Genomic DNA, 27,423 nt, shown 5'->3' on the forward strand with positions numbered 1-27,423 from the left:
CCACTGCTTTATTATCTAGCATCCACCAACTACAATCAACTGCATCATCTACACCAACGGCACTACTGTCCACCCCCACCATTAGTATTTTCACAGACAATCATAAGCATCCATTCCCTCAGCTGGATTACTTGCCTATCTGCTTTCCAGCCATACGACTGCAGGTTTGAAATGCCACTACAGGCATGCATGCTTGTGATTAGCTTTAAGTGGGAGATGAATTTCATGGCTCAGCATAAGAGCACTGCTCTGCTTATTAGAGGACTAAAGTGGTTTGAAAAAGTTCCATGTTTGTCTCTAAAACAGGGTTTCTGGACAATAAAAAAAAAAAAATTATAAAAATGTGGTGGAAGGGGGAACCTTAGCCCAATACAGTAACTAGTAAAATAAACATGTAAGGACTAGAATAATAATCAATTCTAGTGGAACTTGCTAGTGAAATTTCCTAACTAATTAGGAAAAAAGTTACAACTGCAAGAGTGAGCTTGCCAAATAAGATTCTTACCAGAAGATGGAAACACTTCTTCTAGCTGGAAAAAAAGGCTATCATCTCTATCTTGAATTCGAAACAGGGCATTTTCAAGGTCCTGATAATCATCACCAAGATCGAAGTGAGAGCCCTAATGTCAAAAAAATTAATGGCATTAAAGGACAATTTTTGAGTTATGAGAATTCAAAAAATAGGTGGATTTACCTATTACCACTTCAACAGCTTATATTAAAATTTCTAATATTAAATAAATTTCTAATATTAAAGAATATTAATTTAAATTAAACATTTATATTAATTCAGAATTTATTACAATATATTCCTAGAAGAAAGATATTCATAGGAATTTTTTTTTTCACTTTGGGAAGAAAAAAAAAGTTATAAACAAATATAACTATAACAGGACAGTGCATAATGAGAGACTGGTTTGGTAAGTTGAAGCCAAACTGTGTATTCATGGTGACTGTATCTGCCGTGTATGCAAATCATGGCATACCAACACAATTATAAGCCAAAAAACACATTTTCTATTGCAACTGGTATTAAAATAGAGCTTCATCCCATCTCCTCTTGTAGTAACAGAGAGAGAGAGAGAGAGAGAGAGAGAGAGAGAGGAAGGTTGGTTTGTAAGTTTGGAGCTGAATTGCATGTGGATGGTTACCAGCAGCCATATTGTAAATCATAGCAATTACCATGCAACTATAAGCCCAAAAACATGGGCACCCTCCTATTGCAACTGGGATAAAGTGAGAGTTCTAGAAAATGCATAAACCATGCATGAAGCAAAAAGGCACAATAGGAGTCTTCTCTTTCTGCTGAACCCATTTGCAAGTACCCATTTTGAAAAAAGATGGCTAATAGCTTTCTACTATCTTTCTTTGATTAGTACCCATTTTGAAAAAAGATGGCTAATAGCTTGCTACTAGCTTTCTTTGATTTTCATATTACTTGAATGAGAAACATGATAAAGTCATCCATGTGGATGACATTACTTAGAGTTGAGGAAACTGTTCAGTTATTGAGTTAATTAACCATGCCTACAAGAAAAGGACAACTTAAAACTGAATTTGCAGGCCTCCCTGATTTTGGATATAAGAGTTGTTTCCACTCAAGACAAAAATTGCTAGATAAAAAAGGTTCTTAGGTCCTGCTGAGACCAAAGCAGCATAGGTTATTTAATACTTCAAATCTTAGTGTTATATTATAAAAATTCATGTTTTAGGAAGATATCTTGATGATTCCAGATGATCGATTGTTGAACAATATTTACCAAAGTGTCAGATTGTATTTTTACGAAAGACTATTTCTCTCCAAAAATGACAAATGATATTCATTTGTTTCTAGGATTATGAGCACCTGCTAGTAAAAGAATATGGATGATAGTTTGATGAAATTTCTAGATCCTTGCCTTGTTTAGGAAAGATAAATATAATTGAATTTACAAAGCAAAAGTGGATGGGTGACATATTTCACTTCCTTTTCTGGAAGTATCTCCCCCTCCCAGGTGTTTGTTGATCTGATTGTTGATCTAGAGGATGCATATTGGATAGATATATCTTGCTTTATAATGACCACATTTGACAGCAATTTGTATATGAGGAGTATCTGCTGGAGAATATCCCAACTTTTGTTCACTCCCTTAGCTGATCCAACTTGGTTGTTGATAGTTATATCTCTGAGTAAATGGATAGCTACAGTGACACACACATCATGAGATAGAGGAAAGAACTGAGAAAGCCAATCACCAATATTTTGCAATTTTGCATTATTAAAAAACCTCAATTTAAGCTGTATACAACCAATATTAACCTATTGTTGTGAAATATGGTCAACACCAACAGAAGATAACAGAAAACTTATCACATCTGAAACAAAAGTAATCAAGAAAATCTTTTAGACAATCTTACAATTAAGATACTGAACTGTATAAACAAGGAATTGCAGAATGTGTTTCAAAGACACAACATAAGCAAGAGAACTGAGTAGTTTGGAGAACAGATGTTAATGATTGTATATAATACACTCATTGAAATGATTCATTGTGCATTCTTTTTCTAAATAAAATTTGATTCTGCAACTGACTGTTGCAGAATTAAATTCAAGTAAGGAAGAGAAGGTGATATCTGATGTACACTAGTGGCCAAAATTGTGGAAACCTTTTGGAAAAAGTGTATTTTTGAGGTTTGATGGCTCATAACACCACTTTTTTTTTGGTGTTATACCATAGAATTATCAATGGAAAGATAATTTAATCAAGAATATAAGGCAACAAAGTTTGTTCACTTATCTGTATTCTATGAAAAGTTATAGCCAAATAACCAGAAAAAAGAAGCACAACTTGCTTAGGTTAATATGAAGTAGCTTTCCTTCATTTGAATGTAGCCAATGAGCATGAGTGTTTAGAGAGCCAATCAGGTGTCATCTTGTTTTGGCAATGAGTCAATAAGGTCACAGTAGGATTCAGCTATTAATGTCATGTATTGGAGCTGAGAGGAGGACATTTGTCAGTGTATTATGTGATTGCTATCAAGTTGGTTGTTTTTTTTTTTGTGTTCTTTCATTTAGTGAGCTTGTAAAACATAATAAAATTAAAGAAATGGTGCAAAGAGTTGATTGGTCATCCAGAAAGCAATGTAAAATAGTACTATTAAGTGAACAAGCCTACAGTTATGAAGAAATTAGAAGAAAAATCGGTGGAAACTTAACCAAAGGTGGTATTTCTAAATTTTTGAAGAGGTATAAGGAGACTCAGTCACTACAAAACCAGACTGATAAAGGCAGGAAAAGGTGCACAACAGCAAGTGATGATAGAAGAATTGAGAGACTGTGCCTACGTGACAGAAGAAAATCATCTAGGTGTATACAAGATGAAATGCCGCAATACAACGTGAAGTTGAGTGCAAGGACTGTTTGGCGCAGACCACAGGAATTTGGTCTAAATGCTATAATTCCATGGAAAAAAGCCATTTTTATCTCTTAAACAAAGGTTGAAAAGATTAAACTGGGCTAAAACCCATGTTAACTGGACAGCAGAACAATGGGACAGTGTTATTTGGAGTGATGAGACCAAAATCTCCTTCTTTGGTAGTGATGGCAAAAAAATATGTAAGGAGAAGATTTGCATCCTGATTGCATTACACCTACTTAAACACCCACTTAATGTTATGATCTGTGGTTGTATGACATTAAAAGGTGTGTGCAGAATTTATGTGATTAATGGGAATATAAATGCCCAAAAATACATAAATGAAATTCTTTAGCCCAAACTGAAGCCTTCGGCACGTGATATTTTCCAAGATAATGAAGCATTTATATTTCAACAGGATTCAGCTCCATGTCATGTTGCTGCTGTGTGCAAAAAGTGGTTTCAAGATTATCATATTCCACTGCTTGAATGGCCTGGGAATTGCCCAAACCTTAACCCAATTGAAAATCTATGGATCTGACTAAAGAAATCTGACTAAATTGGTGGGTTGCTTCTTAGTCAGAAGCAACCCACCAATAAAATCCAATTAATAGAAGCAATAATTTAATCTTAGTTTCACATTAGAACAGCAGCAGAACTAAAAAACTTGGTTCATTCCATGGGAAGGCATTGTAAGGCAGTAATTAACACTAAAGGTTACCCAACTAAGTATTAACTCACATTGCGAAAATTTTTGTATATTTCATTTTTCTGTGTTTCACTTTTCTTCTTTATAACTGCTGTTCTAATAAAAAATCCTTCATAAAAGTCATTGCATTACATTCTTGATTAAATTATCTTTCCATTAATATATAATTTTATGGTATGATGTTATGAGTCATCAAACCCCTCAAAAATATACTTTTTACAAAAGGTTTCCACAATTTTGGCCACTAGTGTAATACGTGATTACTCATATAGAAGAGTGGATAGATATATAGAGAAAAATCACACCCGAATAAGTTGCAATCAATTTGCCACTTATTTGGCAGTGATCTTTCTCCATATATATTAGCAGATTATTAAGCCAATGGCAGTGAATGTTTGGGTAGGTGTAGGTAATCATTTCTACTCATCTGTTTAGTACTTCAGCAAGGACCAACTTTTCCTTTTTTTTTTTTTTTTTTTTTTTTTTTTTTTATCTATAGACTACCATCCTTAATGATTTGAAAAATTTCTTCAATTCTTCCTTAGACCTGTGACAGGCACAAGTACATCTTGTGTAATTTTCCATTTTGGTGTTTGCTTTGCTTGCATCACTCGAATTGATACTGCATGCCCTTCAAGAAGCTATTCCTTGTATTTAGTATCTCTAATTGCTATTACCTGAATATAACATCTTCAGTTTGTTATTGACATGAATCTTCTCTGTTTTTGTCTTTTTATGTTGAAAGGGTAATTAACTGGAAATATTACTGTTAATCTTTATCAACCTTTATCATTATATATTAAATTTTATTTAATAAATTTATTATTTTTAACAGCAACTGGGAATCTTAAAAATAGTAAATTAAGAGAAAGAAAAATTTTGCTGTGGTATCAATCTCATGGTTGGGTATAAGTGTGAGTGAGCTTAACTCTGGGTAATAAGAAAATAAGCCATGCAAACAAAAACAATTGACACCTCATCATCTTCTTCATCTTCTGCTTCATCATCACCTTCTTCATCTTCGTGTTCATCTTCATCATCATGCTCTGCCTCATCTTCTTCGCTATGACTGTGGCCTGATTCGGAATTGCTGTCTGAATCACTGCTTTCATGATGTTCATCACCTACATATTCATATAATAAAAAAAAAATAATAAATAAAGAGCTAAACTTGTTTATCAGTTGTTTGTGAGATTCATATATATATATATATATATATATATATGTATATGTTTAAAAAAATACCTTATAAAGTTATCAAGGCATGCTGCATATGATTATTTGCGTGTGATGTGCATTAATTTCAAATACTTGAAGGATGTACATAATTCGTATGCACAGATTTGTCCCACCATTATATTAAAAAAATAGATGCCATCAGCACTCTCCCAAAAACTGAATTACAAACAATAGTCAAAACCTTTCTAAGTGCATCTTAAAAACATTAATGTACATTCAAACTGCCACGAAATTAAAAACATTTCTCAACCCTTCCAAGGAGACCCCCATCCCCCAATTCAGGCGTATACCAAATCTGGTTCAACTGTAAACTTATCCCTCCACAGAGGAAACAGTAAGAACAATTACAAAAAAATAAGTCCTCAATTACATGCATGATAGAACAGCTTAATATAAGCAGTTCTGATCATGCATGTGATACAACATGCAGAAATGACCAGAGAGGCATACCCTTCCCCACCCAGGATTTGTATACCAAAATCTTGTCTATCTTATCAGTGTTGTCTAGCATGTAGAGTCAGTTTCTTTTCATGCTCAGACTTTGCTTTCTGCACAACAGTTTTAACTATCCTAGCTTGCTGCTTATAATTTTTTTTAATGCACATCATCCTTATGCACTTAGTATTTTGTCCACATCCTTTTCTTACGAATCTCTTTTTTATTAAGATTACACATCCATTTAACTCGTACCCTATTATTCTTTGAATATTTGAGATACACTCTGATATCGCATCATTTAAGTATTGTTTAAATGCTTCCCTTGCTCTGTCAATATTCTTCTCATCCATCAACCTATGCCATTCCACTGAACTTAGTATACTCCTTGAACTCAGTATGTAACCTTTTCTGAATGGAACATTCATAAACTTAGTCATTTCCCAAGTGAGTACCATATGATCACTGTCACCAACTGGAGGTAGGATAGTTACATCTTTAACTGAATGCCTTCTAACACTCTTTGACCTCAAGTTCCTTCTGTCACATGCTGCTCAAAAGAGTTGTGCCACAACAGCTCAATAAATGCATTTTTATTCTTCTCATGAGATTCTACAGCTACCCAATCAATATTTGGATAAGTCTCCCATTATGATTACTCTTTTCATGCTCATCTGGTCTATTTGGGTGATGCATTTCTTCAACACTGGCAACTGATCAACAAGGTCTGTAACACTACCCCACTATGTAACTGATCTTGTTAGATTCCACCTCACACCTCAGCCATGTCTCACTAATGCCTACAATCTGAGGTCCCAAAATATTGACTAAGGTAACAAACTCTACCCCTTTGTTTCTGATACTCCTAGCATTCATGTACAGACATAATAATCTACCTGCATGTTCTTTTGTATGCTCTTGTCTGCAGTCTGCAAGACACAGTTGGCAACTTGCAGATCTATTCTTCTGTAGTGCCTTATTCATGCAGATTTCTGCACACATTTGATGGATCCAAACCAGACAAACACAGTCAAAGTTGTTCTCTCCTCATCAACATTTCCATGACAAAGCCTATCCCTAACAGTTGCCACTTTTACACTCACATTCTCACCATTCCTCCCTTTATAATTTAGTTTCCCTGACTCTGTGTTAGGTTTGATACCAGTTATTCGTTTTTCTAGACTCCTGATATCAAACACATTCAGGTGTATGCTGTTCCTCTTATACAAATCCAAGCTTCCCTCAAACTCACTCAAAACATTTAAAAACTCCCATCCATTCCTTCTACACAGTCAATGCATTGAATCTTTTGCCATCATAGTCCTCCTTTTAAACTAATTTTTATAACATTTAAGTAAAATACTGATGATTTTCACTTTCTCACTCTTACCTCTTCTAATAACCCTTTCATGTTCTCCTTCTCTTGTACTAAACACTAGTTAAGTCATTAGTACTACCTACCACAATTATGATTTCGTTTACTTTTCTTTTCTGTTTTTGAATTGCTTCAGGAAAAGAAAGTTATAACTCACTCATCAATAGCATGTTTTATTTGAGTCACCATACCAAGTAGCTTTTTTTTTTTTTTTTTTTTACTGACAATGTCACTTATCTGATTTACCTATTTCAATGCTTTTTTTTGGTTTCTTATTTTGCTGCTTAATTTTCATTTTCTCCCTATACTCATTTATACACCTCTCAATTTTTGCAATCCCTGCATTGTTTCTTTCGGAGGTTAATTCATTTTCAATAACCTCCTTCACAACTCCAGTAACCTTGTTAGCAAGGCTAGCCTTCTTGTTCATGGTCATTTTTGGTACCACTTTAAACTTATATTTATTGCTGAAATAACTTAATAAAAATATGTCATAAAATATTAAATACACTAAAATCTACACTAATATACTATAAAACACTAATTTTCTGGGGGGGGGAACCCTAATAAAACAGTCAAAAATCACCAATTTCACATGACCATTAAATTCACTGGCCAACCATAACGTATCCTTGAACTAATTCAATAAATATGCTAGATAATTCGGATCTATGAAAAGTGTTAACAGTCTTATGCTGTTCAAATATGTCACGAACTGATAAACAAAAGTTGTTAGTTATTGGAGAAAGCGCCAGGCCTAGATGCATTAAAGGAATTAGAATAGAGAATTTGCCGGTGTGGAAATCATGCAAACAAAAATACATGGATGATATCTGAATTTAACAACTGGGAAATGGAATTACAATGAAAATCAAGAAATATTTTACTAGTTCGACAACTGCAAACAAGATAAGCACAAATGTTAATCTTTTGCAAGCAATACACGCTATGGGAGTCTTGGCAAGGAGTAAGCAACAATATTTTTCAAAACCACAACTCGAAATGGTAGTATCATATTAAAAATGAGGATATTAGGAAAGACCTTGATATTGTTAGCATTCAGGAATGTGTTAGTAGAGCTACTCTTAGGTGGTTGGACACTTAACGGGAGAGAAAAGGTTAGCTAAACAAGTGTTCTTTGGGGAAAAAGACCAAGATCTACATGGATTGATAGAATAAAAAGTGCCTCCTTCTTCAACCTTTTGGTTCTGTCCACTACTGGACAAAGGTCTCCCTCATGATTTTCCAGACCAGTCGGTTTTCTGACTCTCCCATCCATCTCGCTCCCGCAATTTGTTCCGGTTCATCCCTCCACCTTCTTCTCAGTCTTCCACTTTGTCTTGCTCCATCCATTGGTCTACACTCTGTTGTTTTTCTAGTCCATCTCCCGTCACTGCATCGCAATATGGCCAGCCCATCTCCACTTAGCCTGTTTAATGTATTTTACAATATCCATGACGACACCTGTTTGAGATCTTATCCAGGTATTTGTCTTCCTATCTCTTAAGGTTATTTTTAGCATACTTCTCTTCATGCGATGTTGTGCCTTAGAAAATAAAAATATAAGATCTGATAATATTGGAATGGTGACAGATAACAGGCTAATCTGGAGAAAAATTGTTGATGTAACTGTTTATGTAGTACTATCATCAGATTCTGTATACCCCTTGAAGAGATGTGTTAGGAATTTAATGATGAATCTTTAGATACTGACAATATTATGCAACTGTTTAAGGTTATATAGTTGTTCGCTAATGATGCAAAAGTGGGAAAGGTAATAGCTAATAAATGATACTGAGATCTTGCAGTATGATCTAAATATACTGGTGGTGATTTGGACAATGGATAAAGCTACAAAGTTAGTTTATTATGGCTGTAAATTACTTGTTAAGGCTTACCAAAATGTGAGAGTAACAAATGGAGATGAAAAGGGGGATGTGTTTTTGTGAATGAGAATAGACTGAAAGACTGTAGGTTACAAAGTTTAGGTAATAGTAAAAAAGAGGGATACAACAGAAACAAGTTACTGAAGTGTTTTTATTGGATAAAAGTAGGTTCTGACCCAGCTGATAATGAATCCCATGAAATGGTCACATTATTCAAGATTATAATTAAAAGTGAAATATGCTAATTGATTCCTATTTAAATTGATTTTAAACATTAGCTTTTATAAATTTATTATACAGTAAAGGATAAAAATGAATATACTTGAAATTTACTGTTAACAAAGTCAGTGTAGTTATAGAAAGGAAAAAAAAAAGATAGGCTTACAAACATTTTTATTGTCTTTCAAAATTTGTTTTCACTCTTAAATTTAAATCTTTTTTTTTTGAATGGTACTCTGCTAAGGGAATTCATATTCATTTTTGATTGCAATCATTGATCCACAGTTAAAAACTACTCTATTTCTATCATTGTAACACTCAATTCCATGTAGATGTTTGCAACACAATACGTTGCAGATGATGCAACTTTACCGTTTTTGTTCATTTCCCATGTATTTTAAAACATTCGGTACCATAGATTCAGGCATTCTGACATCTTATTCTATTTTACAGTTGCTATGACCACATTGATGTCATTCATATCAAATTTTTGCTCTAATGTAATAACAAATCTACTTATTTTTGTGCTCGTGTTTTTATCTGAAGGAATCTTCCTTTTGCCCACATTGTTAAGTGTAATTCTTAAAACAAATAAAATGCATCATGAAAACTACATGCAGTGTCAAAAATTCTAACTATATCCTGGCAATTTGAAATTCGCATGTGATATCTTTGCATTAACTGAATTTTACTTCACATTAAACACATACTGGTATGATGTACAATTTGCATTAAATCAAATATGGCATTATTCGAACTTCATTAATTGCAGATTGGCTGTAAATGTTTAAGAAACATTTCTATAACTGGACAGAAAAAAACAAGAGATGGAAGGATATAATGAAATTTGTGCAAGGGTGTAGTTAGCAAGGATGTGAAACGTTAGTGTTGGGAGACCAATACTTAACGTTTATACATACACAATACCTATGATATTTATCCTTACACTCATTTGTTGGCTAGATCCGCTCAGTATGTTGACTAAATCCATTCCATTCATTCACCACTTGTGCAAAAAATTTAGTCAATATACTCTTACTAATCACACACTCACACAACTTCCAGAGTGAACCTTAGTTCTTTCTCTATTTGTCACATATTGAAAAAATTATTTTGCATCAATTTACAGAATTCTTATAATAATAATAATCTTTAATTTCTCTTTTCTCTTTTCCACCGTTCAATTAAACTTTGCAACTAGCACACCTTAAAGCTGCCCTCACAGAGAGCACTCCAGAACTGTTACCAACTTGATCTCCAAGAAATCTAGGTGAGTAAATCCGTGCACAGCAGCCAAACTGTGACTGAATTATAGCCTTTTAAAGAGGGATAATAACCTCCCTATCTTTGCTTAAATGTGTTTTTCAGCATTCAAGCAATTCTTTCTTAATTGAATCTATTCTGTCAACTTATACAGTATGCCCTCTGAACTTTAAATATGTCCCCCATTACACCCTCCAGCCTCTTCAATCTCCTACAATTCAATACCATCAATGTGATATGCAGTATCTAATATTTTCAATCTGAAGCTGAAAATCTTACATTGCATGTCAGCATTAAATTGACAATTATCCTTGGCCCACAATGACAACTTATTTAAATATCACGCAGGACATTTAATCAGCTATCATCAGTCATATGTCCTTCCCAAATCCTACTCTCTCTATCCTCCCTTTACATTGTTCTTTTCTTTCTTCTTCCTATCATAAATCTAGCCAGGTGGCATGTTTCGGTCTCAGTACAATGCTGCATCAGCTGCCTCTGTTTCTATGACATTTTCATTTGTAGTTCATCATGTTCTTGGGTAAGCTATCATATGCCATTCATTGTAATACTCTTAATTTACAGTTGCCATTTGGTTTCGTATTTTTCTATGGTTATTGGTGTTTGCATTTCTCTTTTTATATCTTTCATTTCTGCTTTAATGATTCTTATCTTGTTTTCTTACTGTCCATGCATCACTGCCATATAATAATGTTGGTTTAGATAAAATATCTATTCTTGGACTTTTTTTTTTTTTTTTTTTTTTGTGATTACTGCTGGCCTTAATGAATTCTTTATTATTACACTTACATTGGAAAATTCATGAATTTTGTTCTATATGTTTAAACCTTCATTGTAACTTAATTTATTGGCCAAATAATTAAAATTGGCGACTTATTTGGTTATTTTATTATCTATTACTATTTTAGTTCAGATGAGCATTTTTCCTTTGAATGCCATAATTGTTCCAAACATTTATTCATCTGAAAATAAAGAGTAAAATATCCAAGTAAAATTATTTCCTATACGACTTCCTTCTTTGTTATTCCATTCTTTGATTATTCGAGTTCTGTTGCCACTGGCTGCATGGCTCCTGTGCCAAACTAGACAAATCTACGCATAAGCTACTTATCAAACTTATCCAGCCGTTCTTCTGTTTGTTGTGCCTCCCTTCGGAAAACCAACTTCTGAACATAGGTAAACGTGTCTAAAACCTTGAACAGCACATCATGCTTTGAACGAAATTTTTACCTTCAAAATACGTCCAGTGGAAGTTTAGCTTGAACAAATCGACGACCAGCACAATGCAAGCTCGCTTTTGCCCACGAATGAATTCCACGATCTAATCGCATCAATGGTAAATGAATTGATGGGGGCCAAAAACAAAAAAAAAATTCATTGCTGTTATTTTGAACTTTCTGATGGAAAATGGAAAATCATCAAAAGAGGACATCAACAAACTAGCTGAAGAATGCAACATGGATTCTAAGAATATCGTCAGGTGCCATTGTTTCAAGCCTATAAATAAAAGAAAGGATGGAACAAACTTTCCACACCTAGTAAAAGTGGCTTGTAACGCCAACTAAACCAAAACTAATAACAGTGATCCCCAATCGCGTATGCGTGCTTGACTAGATTGTGCAATTGATAAAAGGGAACAAAGATGCCAGCTTCAAAGACAACTCGAAGAAAAATGTCAAAATGGTGACAACAATTGGATCAGACTACAGACAAGTTAAATTGGTGCAAAAACCATGTGCTGCCGCTAGCAGCTGCCATTGAGACCAGTATGCAGGCATTGCATAGGAAATTTGCAAGATACTTGTGGTCAAACATGACTCACCAAACCCTACATATGCTCTTCACCAACATCCGTAGCCTAGATTCCAACCTTAATAGTGTTCACTACCACCTTCAATCTACCAAACCCCACCTACTCTTTTTGACAAAAACTCAAATCTCACCTCTCCCTAACACTATTTATCTCTATCTTCCAAAGTACTCACTCTTTAACAACTTTTGTTCCAAGGGTGGTCTGTGTATACACCCGCTCTGGCATACCTTGCCAGAGACCACCCAACCTAGAATCACCCAACTTTGATATTCTTTAGTAGAAAAATATCCTTTCCCCACTCAGTCAAATTCATTTGATGTTTCTATCACTCCCCAATGCAACCACTAACTCTGAGCACTTAATTTCCTCTCCTTAAAAATTGATTTCCTCCAATCCCATTTTCCCAACAGTGAAATTATCATCCTGAGAGATTTTAATGTCCACAACACTAGCTGGCTTTGCTCCTCCAGTTGTACAGATCTTGCAGGCAAAGGATGCTGAAACATTTGCCATCACTAACAACCTTACACAACTTATTCAGATGCCAACCAGAATTTTTCAAATTTTTGATACTTTTTTTTTTTTTTTTTTTTGTGAAAAATGAGTTTTTTTTTTAAAAAAAAAAACCATTGCTCGAGTTATCTGGTAGTTGGCATCCTGAAAGTAGTAGTACTTCCATATGCCAGTTATGAATTATCTCGTATCACCCCTTCTATGTGTTCTACCTATCGCAGTATTGTTTCACTGTGACGGTTGGTGAGAACTAGTTGATTTTTGCAGAAGGTAGATTCAGTCTAGATATCATTTTTGAAATGTTTTCTTCATGTTTCCAAAGAAAAACCTGCCTTATGCACGGAAAAATGTTTCAAGAAAAATGCATCAAAATATTTTATATACTTTGTTTTTTTCTACTAGAAAACTTTTAGTTGAAAATGTGATTTTTTTTTTAATATTTTATTTATGACTCATTTCATTTCATCAGGGCTTTGAATGGACTCGCCACAGATGCCCGATATGTATATTGGATATCTGATACTTAATCGTCTATATTCTTACTAAAGTCTTCTCACAACTTTATATTGGAGCCGATGCAGCACGGTACTGGCCATTATGATTAGCAGTGTTCTTTTCTACAATTTTTGTCCAAAACACTTCCACGTGTGGTATTTTTTGGTATTTCCTAAACTGCTGTTCAGATCTCAAAGAAGTACCAACTTTTCCTTTATGTCAGCTACCTTCTTTAATAACTTCAAAAATTGGGATCATAAGTAAAATATCATTATATCATAGATAATGGCTGCAGTTCAAGAGTTACTTTTGTTTAATGTTGAATAATACAGCTCGTCCATCCTTTTCCCATTCATGATAGCCTCCACATATACTCATATTTATCATCAAGAATAACCCCATTTGTTTCCATCTTTATTTTTGTAACACCAGAGTTAATGCCAATATTATCCTTCTTATGCTGAAAGGATCTTGAATTATGCTGATAGTGAGTTTTAGCCTGTCACTAACTTTCTTCCTAGATACCTAATAAGAACAGAGGTACATGGATAAGCAGGCAAAAATCTTAAGAAGATATATTTAATCTTGCTGTGCCATTCTCTTTTGGTTTAAGTCAGTATAAAATATAATTTGGTCAGCTAATTCCCAAATTTCCAGACTATTCTCAATTGATCAGTAATCAGGCAGATGCTGAAACAACTGCACCACATCCTATTAAGTTGCAAGAAGGTGAACAATTGACATTAGGTCAAAAGCCCCAATTGATTCTCAACATTCATTAAAGAGCTACATAGAGGCCTTCTTTACGTGTTTCTAACTCTGGCATTTAAGCATATCTGGAATTGTTTGCTTACGCGACAAAGCAAATCAATCTTGCAAGAAAATAACAATACCTCTGTAAATAGGTATCGTTATTTATAGCTTATAGAAAGTTTACCATTAATTTAATTTCAAGAACAGAATTATAATCTCCTTATTAAAAAAACAGAAAAAAGCTTAAAAATGCAAGAAGAAAACCATACTAATTGGGGAAAAAATGCATAAAAATAATTAAAAATGGATGTTACTTATACAGAAATAAATCCTAAATAAGCAATGTTATTGACAAAATAAGATTACAGAAACAAAAAGATCAGTGTTTGAGATGGCATAACTAAGTTACACATTACATAAATGAATGAATGAGTAACATTTTTTTTTTTAAGTACCATACCTTGTGTGTGATCTTCCTCAAATTCACTCTCATGCTGACTAATCATCTGGGAGTCATGATGGTCATCCATTTCAACACTAATAACAAGTTCCTGGTCTGATGATTGGGTCCTTCCATCTATTAGAATAATATTAAAGATAAGTACACAAACATGGATCTTAAAAGTGCAGAGAAATCAATATATGTTATTTTCATTCCTAATATTATTTACATAGCACTCTTGTTGGGCCTTAAAGGAATTTATATTCTCACAAATGCTTTAATATTCTACATAAAAACTATATGAAAAATAAATTAGTTTTCATACTAATAATTTCTTTGTTATGCAGGGAGCTTAAGGGTCAAAGCTGTGTAACTTAGATGAGACCTCTATATAGCCTTTAGAAGAATGCAAAGAACCAACCAGGTCTCCTGCCCTAATGTTCAATCTTCACAAGGTACACACTGTTAAGTATCTATATGGATACTGAACAAGTGAGGATGAGCTGACAATTTGGAATTAAGTCAACCAAATTGTATTCTTATTAGCTTAACCAACAATAAAAAATGATGGTACAACATGGCAGAATTTCATGCTGGCTGGGGCATTGCCTGCTTCAACAAGGCCACTACTGGAACAAATCCTGAAACATACCCCAACTCAACATCGGAGTTCAAGATCAGTGCTATCAGCATAAGAAGCCTGAATGGCAAAGAAATGAAACTAGTCGAAGAATTGGATAGGTACCAGATTGCCATAACAGGGGTGACTGAAACAAAAATGAATAGAAACTTGTGAGATCTTTCTAAGCAATAAATACAAAATGTTATATTTAGACAATAACAATGAGGGAAAAGGAGTTCTGAATGGCAGACAATATCGAGAAGAGCGATGCAGGCAAATATCAAAATGGGAAACTGGACATTGAGAGTCATTTTTGCCTATGATCTCACGGAAGGTTCTACTAAAGTAGAAGTGGAGAAATTTTGAGGCTTTAGAGGAAAGCAACTGACACAATCAAAAAAAGAAAAAGTTCATTCTTGTTGGGGAATCTAAATAGCAGTAGGAAATGATTATCAGACATACAGAAATATTTGGAGAAAAGAGCAAAGCTAATAATAATGGCAAATGAATGTTGAATTTCTGCTCAGGACATGAACTGGTTATTATTAACACAATGTACCAACATAAAATGTGAATAAATTCAAATGGAAAAAGGAGGCAAAAATGAGGAAAGTCGCAACGTCTGCGATATTCTTGATAGCAGCATTTTCTCACTAATGCAGGATATTAGAGTGTACAGAATTTGAAATAATCACCATTAAGTCTTGATAAGGATGAAATTTCATATTGAAAAGAAGAACACAAAGTATTAAAGTAAATAAAAGTTGAGCATCTCTCAGATGTGAACTGTAGACTAAAATACACAAACATTATTCAAGAAAAAAGAGTTTGAGAAGATGAACCAAACCTTAGAGATTTAGTGGCAAACCCTGAAGAAAACATTCACTCATTCAGCCAGAGAGGCATGGGGTGACGTCTGTAAGGATAAGAAAATCAGAACACCATGGTGGACACTGGAAGTTAAAGAGGAATTGCAGGAAAAGAAGAAAGATATCAAAAGTTTCTGGCACATAAATCAGCTTGTGTTCTTAGAGAATACAGAGACAAATATAGCTAAACACTCTATAAAACTAGCTAAACAGAAGTCATGGGAACACTTTTTTTTTTTTAAAGAACATAGTAAATATGAGGGTGGCAAAATATTCTGGAAGCTGCTGAAAAAGCCTCAGAAATGGAGGAAAGAGTGCTGTAAAAGTGAATTAGAGGTAATAAAAGTGACATGAAAACTGGAGAAAAATACATTCTTGATGTATGGAGTAAATACTTCTGAAAATTGCTAAACGAAACAAGCAGTGACAGCACAGTGGTAAAAAACACACAACAGCCATGCCAATCAGGAATACATATCCATACTTGAAGTAGAAAAAGTCTGAAATGTGAAAATTCAGCAGGAGTACATGATAATTGATCAGAAATAATCAAGTATTCAAGTACACTCATCCGTCGACTTACGTCCTTTCGAAGATACGTTCGTGATACCATAAGGGAATAAATAATATTTTCAGCTATACTTTCAAACAAGACGCAAGCGAGCATAAGGTCAATAGACAAGTCTTCAATGGTTGCTCTGTTGATTTTGTGTTTGAGAAATGGGTTATTTGGGTATTTATCGTTAAATATTTCTATGTTTTGTGCAACATGGCCCCTACATGCACAATCAATAAACCTAGTGAATAATCACAGAAAAAGAGGTGAACAATTGATCTTGAAACAAAGTTGTAAGTTATAAAGCAACATGAAGCTGGTAAGTCGGTCAATATGCGATCACATTGACGGGCTTACCTTCGAATGGTCTCATTCTACACTAACATGATGATTTTGAAAAGTAAAGATAAAATCTGCTTCCATTAAATCGATGATAGTGAAGAAGCAAGGACAAGGTCCTATCGGTGATATGGAAAAGCTACTTGCATCTTGGATAGAGGACCTGAACAAAAAAACGCATACCCCTCAGCACTATGACCATAACCGCTAAGGCACTTAGTCTCTTCAACATGTTGAAGCAGAAAGCAGTACCCGATTATGAATATGAATTCAACGTTTCTTCTGGTTGGTTCATAAGATTCAATCAGCATTTTGCACTGCATAATGTGAAAATGTATGATAATCTGCAAGTGCTGCGAAGGCTGCCAAGGAGTTTGTGGCAATTCCTATAAGTAGAGATGACCTGCTAATGCTTCTGCCTGATATCTCCACTTGGGCCTGGCTCCCACCGAAGAGACCTCAATAAAGGTCGAAACTAGTCTGGGTAGTGGCCCTTTCCTTAATGCATAACATTAGACATATCCGCAAGGAGATGTGTTTTGCATTATAGGAGATACTGAGATAGGAGTGTTGGTGGCTTGCTCCACCTTTGCAATGAGTTGCCCTGGTGTTGTACCACCTTAATCCAGTCCTAAAGATACTTTCAGGCACAAACTTTGTTTGCTCACACTTGGATAAAGGATTAAACTAAATTTATTATATTGCTGTGGCTTGGGACAAAGTGACCTCTCAATGCATGAGTGGCATAGAGTAAGTAAAAGAAAAACAGGTTCGTGCATGAGTTTGTAATAGTGGTCCTAGCAAACAATCTGAATCTCGAAGTGAATGATGACAACATAATTCAATCATAGAAAGTTCCCCTGATGAGCTGACCAACGAAGTGTCAGCTCATCAGGGGAACTGGAGGAACTGCTGCAGAAGAGGAAAAACAAGAAAAGGAAAAGGGAAAAAGAGAAACAGGAAGAGGTAGTTAAACAATTTAAAGTGAAGGGTCTTGCAGAACTGTTCTTTGTAGTTAGCGGTTTTCTCAAGATGGCTGAAGATATGGACCCGAATGTTGAACACTACGAGGCGTTTGCTTGTTATGAACAAATTTATGACAAAAAGAGGAGGAATAAGCAAAGCACATTGGACATTTTCATTAAAAAAATAAAGCTTACATCAGAATACCCACAGCCTGATCGTTCAAACAGGGAAGGTAATGAATATGTGATTGTGGAGGAAGATTTGGGTGATTATTCTGTTTTATAATGGCAGTAACACATAGTACAGTATTATAAGGTTTAAAAATTAAATTTAAAAATTAAGTATAATTTCTGGGAAATTCCCATGCTACTCCTCTAAAACACTATTAATATAATTAACGGCTATTTTAGCCTGTTTTTGTTTAGGAGTGTCCCTTATATTTAATACATTGGCTAATATAACTCAAAAGGGGTATATATATATATATATATATATAATTTAGGACATTACGGGCGAGTGTAGAAAGCAATTATGGCAGAATAAAAAATGTTGAAAAATTATGTATATACCTTGATTTTGGTTTAAAGATGCCTTCTAAATCCAACCTCTTGTGGAAGGGGGGGGGGGGGAAAGAGAGGGAAAGAACATGGGGATGTACTTGGGACACGGGAAATAAGTTTGGGAACCCGGGTTACAATTAATAATATATATATAAATATATTATTTTGTTGTGGGGAGAGGGGGGGAAGGAAGGGTTGATCTTGCAGCCTTGACATAGCCCTACAGTCATTCCCACAAAGTTCCGACGATGACCGAAACGGTCCACACCCCGTAAACCCTTGCCCCAGTTTCCACATAAGGATACCCTTCCTTTCCACCCCAAAAATGTTGAAAAATTATGTACATAATTTTTCAACATTTTTTATTCTGCCATAATTGCTTTCTACACTCGCCCGTAATGTCCTAAATTATATATATATATATATATATATATATATATATACCCCTTTTGAGTTATGTTAGTCAATGTATTAAATATAAGGGACACTCCTAAACAAAAACAGGCTAAAATAGCCGTTAATTATATAAATTTAAAAATTAAAATAACAGTATTAAAATATGTAATAAGGTTTAAAAATTAAAATGACAGTATACTTATTATGGTTAAGTCCCTAACCCCTATAACTCTGTTGATTTAATGTATTGACTTACATCCTGCCATATGGAATGGAAAGCGGACGTAGGTCGAGGGATGACTGTACTGTATAAAAGTCTTGTAGTGTATGAACTGCATAGTTTAGAAAGCCTAGACAGAAGGATGAATTCCATATGCTTGGAGTAGAGCTCTCATATTACTCACATACAAAAAGGGATATAAAACTGAATGTGAGAATTACCGAGGTATTTACCTACTGAGTGTTTCTGGTATGATTTATGGAAGTATACTTGAGAAACAGTTGAGAAGGATAGTGGAAAGGAAGCTTAGTGAAGAACAAGCTGGATTCAGGCCAAACAGATGCTATCGGGATCAGATTTTGACTACGACAAATAGTTCAGAAATCATCGGAATATAACAAACATCTGTGTTTTGTAGATCTGGAAAAAGCATAAGACAAGGAGCCAAGGGAGAAGTTATTGAAAATACTACAGTTATATGGTTTTCACAGAGCATCATCTGAATACGTAGTCTTTATTCGAGTTCTATGTCAGCAGTTAGAATTAACGGAAGTACTGGAAGATGGTTTAATGTTAAATCTGGTCTTCTGTTGTTCATTATCTATTTGATCACGATATGAAGGGTAGTTTTAAATCTGATATCAAAATTGGAGATGTTAATCTCAGCTCTTTACTTTATGTGGGCGATGTTATACTGTAAAGTAAAATCCAGAACAAGTCTGAAAGATTCCCTGACTAAATTCAATAACTGCTGTAATAGATATGGTATGAAGAGCAGCAATAAGAAGACAAAGCTAATGAAAATAGGCAGAAATAGTGAATATATCAACAGCATTGTGAATGGAGAACCTATAGAACAAGAAAAACACTTCAACTACTTATGAAGATGGTAAATTAAATATTGAAATAGACAACAGAATTAACAAACTTGGTATGGTAGGAAGTCAACTGAATAAATTTATATGGAAGCTGCAGAATAAGTGTGCTTCCAAATAAATGGAAGCTGACTTATGTTTGAATAAGTGAGAAATTACTCAAAACACTAAATTAGCTATATACAAGACAGTGTTCAAACCAGATTCCTGGAACACAGAAAATATTTATTTTCTGTGTTCTTGAGAAAGTCCTCCCATAACTTTTGTTTTGCTTTCTTACATTTGTCTCTGTATTCTCTAAAAACACAAGATGACTTATTTGCCAGGAACGTTTGATATGCTTTCTTCTTTTCCTTCACTGCCTCGTTAACTTCCTGTGCCCACCATGGAGTTTTGATTTTTCTATCCTTGCAGACAACCTCACCACATGCCTCTCTGACTGAATCAATCAGGCTTTTTTTCAAGGCTTGCCACTAAATCTCCAGGGTTTGGTTCCTGTTCTCAAACTCTCATTTTTTTTCAATAATCTTTGTGTATTTTAGTCTATACTTCATATCTGAGAGCTGCTCAACGTTTATTCGCTTTAAAACTTTCTTATATGTCATTCTTTTCAATATAAAATTCAATTTTATCCTGCTCAAGACTAAATAGTGATCACATCCAATTTCAAATCCTATGTACAATCTAGTGTCTTGCACCAGAAAGAAAACATCACTATCAACAATAACATAGTCAATGAGACTTTTCTTATTCCTTGCTTCTTCTTACCATTTGAATTTATGCACATTTTTATGTTGGAACATGGTGTTAGTAATAACCAGTCCATGTCCTGAGCTGAAATCCAAGTATTTGCAATTATTATTAGCTTTGCTCTTTTCTCCAAATTTTCCCAAAATATTTTTTTATGTGTGACAACCATTTCCTACTCTGCTATTTAGATCCATAACAAGGGGATCTAAATAGCAGAGTAGGAAACCTTTTTCATTGTGTCAGATGCTTTTTCTAAAGCATTCAAAAAATTCCTCTAACTTAGTAGAACCTTCTGTGGGACCATAGGCACAAATAAGTCTCATTGTCCAGTTCGCTAATTCTCATATTTGCCCACATCACTCTACTTGAGACAGACTACCATTCAAGCAGATTAGCCTCGTATTTTGTGTTGAATACTATGGCTACTCCTTCTTTTCCTTGATTGTCATTGCTTCAATTTAACATTTTGTATTTATTGCTCAGAAAGATCTTGCCAGTTTTTGTCTTTTTTGTTTCAATCACCCCTATTATGTCGATCTGGTACTAATCTAATTCCTCAGTTAGCTCTCTTTCTTTGCCATTCAGGCTTCTCAGTACCGATAGTACCGATCTTTAACTCTGGTGATGTTCAGTTGGGGTGTGTGTGTTTTCAGATTTGTTCCAGTAGCTGACTTTTCGCTGTTCGCCCTGGTTCCCTGGCAAAAACAACGGGGGCCTTGTTTAACCGGGTGATGCCCCAGCCGGCATCACCCGGTTAAATTGGTTTAAGTCTGGAAGAGAATACAATTTGGTCAGCTAAATCCCAAATTGCCTACCCATCCTTGTTCATTCAGTATCCAGGAAGATACCCAACAGGGTGCACCATGAGGTGAGGATTGGACATTAGGTCAGAAGCCCTGGTCGGTTCTCTGCATTCCTTTAAAGCTATGTGGAGATCTCCTATTCTGTTTAAGCACCCTGCCACCTGAGACTAGCTCTGCTAACATATTCCTGGATACTAACAATGTCAAGTTCTTTCCTAATATACTCGTTTTTAATATGATATTGCCATTAATCTATCTGTTCATGCCTCTACTCTTTCTCAGGCCTCTCATGCAGTCTCTAGTTTTTATTCAAGTGTTGTATTTCTAACCCAGCTCTCAGGTGAAGGTGATAAGATATCCTGGAGATTGTTGAAGAAGCTTAGAAATGGAGGAAAGAGTGCTGTAAAAGGGGTTAGAGATGATAAAAGTGATATGAAAACAGGAGAAAATGTTATGCTTGAAGAATGGAGTAATTACTTCGAGAAATTGCTAAATGAAACAAGCAGTGATAACACATTGGTAAAAAACACTCAACAAACATACAGTCAGGAATACATTCCCATACTTGAAGTAGAAAAAGCCATCAAAGGCTTGAAATGTGGAAAGGCAGCAAGAGTAGATGATATTCAACCAGAAATGTTGAAGTGTGTTGGTATAAAAGTCTTACAGTGGCTGCACTGCATAGTTCAGAAGGCATGGACAGAGGGACGAATCCCCAATGATTGGAGTAGTGCTCTCACAGTTCAAATATATAAAAAGGGAAATAAAACTGAATGCGAGAATTACAGAGATATTTCCCTATTGAGTGTTCCTGGAAAGATTTATGCCAGTATACTTGAGAAATGGTTGAGAAGAGTTGTGGAAGAAAAGTATAAGCTGGATTCAGGCCAAACAGAGGCTGTCAGGATCAATCTTCACTTTACGACAAATAGCTACGAAAGCATGGGAACATAACAAAGATCTGTATTTAAGTTTTGTCGATCTGGAAAAGGCATATGACAAGGTGCCAAGAGAGAGAAGCTATTCAACACACTACAGTCATATGGTGTCAATGAGGCATTACATCTAGCATTACTTAGTCTTTATTTGAGTTGTAAGTCAGCAGTTAGAATTGAAGTACAGGACGATGGTTTCAGGTACAGGAAGAGGGGGTGCTTAAGGGTCAAAGCCGTATAACTGAGAGGAGACCTCCACATAGTCTTTAAAGGAATGCGAAGAACCGACCAGGGCTTCTGACCTAATGTCCAATCCTCACCTTCTCGTGATGCACCCTGTTGGGTATCTACTTAGATACTGAACGAACAAGGATGGGCTGGCAATTTGGGATTTAGCCGACCAAATTGTATTCTTATTGGTTAAACCAAAATAAAAAATGATGGTACAACATGACAAAATTTCATGCCTGCTGGAGCATCGCCCGGTTAAACAAGGTCCCCGTTGTTTTTGCCAGGGAACCAGGGCGAACAGCGATAAGTCAGGTACTGGAACAAATCTGAAAACCAACCCTAACTCAACATCACCAGAGTTAAAGATCGGTACTATCAACGTAAGAAGCCTGAATGGCAAAGAAATGGAGCTAGCTGAGGAATTAGATAAGTACCAGATCGACATAATAGGGGTGACTGAAACAAAAAAGACCAAAACTGGTGAGATCTTTCTGAGCAATAACTACAAATTGTTATATTCAGGCAATGACAATCAAGGAAAAGAAGGAGTAGCCATAGTATTCAACACAAAATACGAGGCTAATCTTCTTGAATGGCAGTCAGTCTTAAGTAGAGTAATGTGGGCAAATATGAGAATGGGGAACTGGACAATGAGACTTATTTGTGCCTATGGTCCCACAGAAGGTTCTACTAAGGTAGAAGTGGAGGAATTTTTTGAGGCTTTAGAAAAAGCAACTGACACAATGAAAAATGAAAAGTTGGTCCTTGTTGGGGATCTAAATAGCAGAGTAGGAAATGATTGTCAGACATACAAAAATATTAACGGAAAATTTGGAGAAAAGAGCAAAGCTAATAATAATGGCAAATATCTGTTGGATTTCTGCTCAGGACATGGACTGGTTATTACTAACATCATGTTCCAACATAAAAATGTTGCACAAATTCACATGGAGAGAAGAGGATAGGAATAAGAAAAGTCTCATTGACTATGTTATTGTTGATAGTGATGTTTTCTCCCTGGTGCAGGACACCAGAGTGTACAGAGGATTTGAAATTGGAAGTGATCACTATTTAGTCTTGAGCAGGATAAAATTGAATTTCATATTGAAAAGAATAACATGTAAGAAAGTTTTAAAGCGAATAAAAGTTGAGCGGCTCTCAGATGTGAACTGTAGACTAAAATACACAAAGATTATTGAAGAAAAAATGAAAGAGTTTGAGAACAGGAATCAAACATTGGAGATTCAGTGGCAAACTCTGAAGAAAACATTGATTGATTCTGCCAGAGAGGCATGTGGTGAGGTTGTGTGCAAGGATAAAAAAATCAGAACTCCCTGGTGGACACAGGAAGTTAAAGAGGCAGTGAAGGAAAAGAAGAAAGCATATCAAAAGTTCCTGTCAAATAAGTCAGCTTGTGCTCTTAGAGAATATAGAGACAAATGCAAGAATATAAAAAATAAATATCAAGAAGGTGGCAAAATATTCTGGAGGTTGTTGAAGAAGCTTAGGAATGGAGGAAAGAGTGCTGTAAAAGGAGTTAGAGATGATAAAGGTGACATGAAAACTGCAGAAAAAGATATCCTTGAAGTATGGAGTAATTACTTCGAAAAACTGCTAAATGAAACAAGCACTGATGATAGTACAGTGGTAAAAAACACTGACCAGGCATGCAGTCAGGAATACATATCCATACTTGAAGTAGAAAAACCCATCAAAGGCTTGAATTGTGGAAAGGCAGCTGGAGTAGATGATATTCGACCAGAAATGCTGAATATGGTGGTATAAGAGTCTCACAGTGGCTGCACTGCATAGTTCAGAAAGCCTGGACAGAGGGACGAATTCCCGATGATTGGAGTAAAGCTCTCATAGTACCCATATATAAAAAGGGAAATAAAACTGAATGTGAGAATTACAGAGGTATTTCCCTACTGAGTGTCTCTGGCAAGATCTATGCAAGTATACTTCAGAAACAGTTGAGAAGAATTGTGGAAGAAAAGCTTGGTGAAGAACAAGTTGGATTCAGGCCAAATAGAGGCTGTCAGGATCAGATCTTCACTTTACGACAAATAGTCGAGAAAGCATGGGAATATAACAAAGATCTGTATTTAAGTTTTGTCGATTTGGAAAAGGCATATGACGAGGTGCCAAGAGAGAAGCTATTCAATACGCTGCAGTTATATGGTGTAAGTGGGGCATTATATCAACCAATACTTAGTCTTTATTTGAGTTGTAAGTCAGCAGTTAGAATTGAAGGAAGTACAGGAAGATGGTTTAATGTTAAATCTGGTGTGAGACAAGGATGTACATTATTCCCTCTATTATTCATTATCTATATGGATCACATTATGAAGGAAAGTGGTATTAAACATGATATCAAAATTGGAGATGTTAATATCAGCTCTTTGCTTTATGCGGATGATGTTATACTTCTAAATAAATCCGCTACAAGTCTGCAAGATTCTCTGACTAAATTGAATAGTTGTTGTAATAGATATGGTATGAAGGTCAGCAATAAAAAGACAAAGACAATGAAAATAGGTAGAATCATTGGAAATGTCAACTGTCTTGTGAATGGAGAACCTGTGGAACAAGTAAAACATTTCAGCTACTTAGGCACGATTTTTACTGAAGATGGTAAATTAAATATAGAAATAGACAACAGAATCAGCAAAGCTGGTATGGTGGGAAGTCAATTGAATAAATTCACATGGAGTAAGAGAGAAATTAGTCGGAACACTAAATTAGCTGTATACAAGACAGTGTTCAAACCAGTTTTAACTTATGGATCTCAGAGCTGGGTCAGAAGTGAAACACTTGACCAAAGACTAGAGACTGCAGATATGAGTCCTGAGAAAGATTATAGGCGTGAACAGATGGCATCAGAGGCAATATCATATTAAAAACGAGGATATTAGGAAAGAACTTGATATTGTCAGCATCCAGGAATGTGTTAGCAGAGCTAATCTCAAGTGGTATGATCACCTAAATAGAATGGGAGAGGAAAGATTAGCAAAACAAGTGTTCTCTGCCAGGTTGGCAGGAAAACGACCCAGAGGAAGACCAAGATATAGGTGGATTGATATACGGTACAAAGTGCCTTAGCCGATAGAAATATAAGATCTGATAATGTTGGAGTCTTGACGAGTAACAGACTGATTTGGAGGAAAATTGTAGATAGGAAGTTAGTAATGATGTAAATTTTTCATGTAGTACTATCATATCATATACACTCTTGAGAGTATATGTCAGGAATTTGATGATGATGATATTAGCTAAACAAGTATTCTGTATTGGGTTGGGAGGGGAAACACTCGGAGGAAGACAAAAAGATATGCACGGATTGATAAATTTACTATAAACTGCCTTAGAAGATAGAAATTAAGATCTGATAATGCTGTCGTTTTGACAGATTGATTTTGAGGAAAATTGTTGAATAGGAAATTAGTTAATAATGTATGCTCTTCATGTAGTACTATCATAATATCCTGTACATCCCTTGATATTACATGTCAGGAATTTGATGATGATCATTTGTTATGTATATGCTCTTCATGTAAATTCACTGAAAAAACAAACAATCCAGCCGCTACACTTTAAAATACTATTCACCTTGCAAATCTTTCTTTATTATAAGAACCGATTACTGTAACTAGTTTTATTCCAAAACAGATATCAAATATATAAAAAAAAAAAAAAAAAAAAGATAGCAACTGATGAATTTAATTTTCAAGATAGTTATATATCATTGGTACAATTTGTTGTTTTCAATTACCACTGCAAAATTCAAGACTTGAGACTCAATTCCACATAATTAGTGCACAGCTTCCATAGCATCCAACTGTAAACAAAACTAAATTGTGATAATTATACAGAAATTTAAATTTCACTGCTGAGTATAACAAATATAATTTATGCAAAGATTCTTGACCAAAGAGATAAGACCAACTGTGGAAGAGTAGCTCAGAAAAGGTTGGATTTTTATCCAAGTAGTACTTTACTATATTACATTTTTTTGTTCTCAAGACACCACAGAAATCAACAGAATATAATATGATAATCTGTATTTAAATGTTTTATGACATACATGTAATCAGCAAGGAACTGGCAGATAGTGGAAGCCTAGGGAAACAAGTTGACCTAGATACAGTATCTCCAGCTTTGTTTATCATAATCTCAACATGGCTTAAGATCGAAAGATACACACACATCCAAATGTAGCATCTTTTATTGAGAAAGGGCATTAATTATAAGAGTACAGATGTTTTTGCAGCTCTAGACTTCTTATTGCCTGTAAAGCTTCATGCATTAGAGAACTTTGTTTTAAGAGATTGCAATGCACCTTTGGCAGCATTGCAATCTCATGTAGTTTTAAACAATCTCTATGGCATACAGCTTACCAGTAAAGTTGTTATATTCTAGAGCAGCATTCAGCAACCTTTTTGAAGTGAAGAGCCATTTTTAAAATTCTACCTGTTAAAAAAAATTTTAGGGTGCCGCACGCAGTGATGACAACCAATGGTCCGCGGGCTGCATGTGGCCCCTCTCGGGTTTTTTGTGCGGTCCATGGTGTTCGTTTAGTACAGCAGAATTACTAAATTTTAATTAAAAATCTATTTTATCAATGTTGATTTTTTACATGTGGATTTATATATTTAGAATCTACAGTGAAAAATATAATTAAATTATTTATTCAGTTTTTTTTTTTTTTTTTAAACAGTAACACGTTATCATACTTGTAACACA

At 34.9% G+C, this 27,423-nt stretch overlaps 1 protein-coding gene across 1 annotated transcript in view; it reads right to left on the reverse strand.

The window, feature by feature from the left end:
- The window catches only part of HUWE1 (HECT, UBA and WWE domain containing E3 ubiquitin protein ligase 1), a 1,068,888-nt gene that overhangs the window by 525,337 nt on the left and 516,128 nt on the right, over window positions 1-27,423 (reverse strand). Inside the window, exons 53-55 of the mRNA XM_090396304.1 lie at window positions 14,577-14,693; window positions 5,080-5,228; window positions 506-620 (exon numbers count right to left, since the gene is read on the reverse strand). Of these exons, the coding sequence (XP_090252430.1) occupies window positions 506-620; window positions 5,080-5,228; window positions 14,577-14,693 (381 nt within the window). The remainder of the gene's footprint in view (window positions 1-505; window positions 621-5,079; window positions 5,229-14,576; window positions 14,694-27,423) is intronic.

Source organism: Typopeltis vanoorti, chromosome 1 (genome assembly GCF_054136105.1).
Source record: "Typopeltis vanoorti isolate ZY-2024b chromosome 1, IOZ_Tvanoo_1.0, whole genome shotgun sequence".
Lineage (NCBI taxonomy): Eukaryota > Metazoa > Arthropoda > Arachnida > Uropygi > Thelyphonidae > Typopeltis > Typopeltis vanoorti.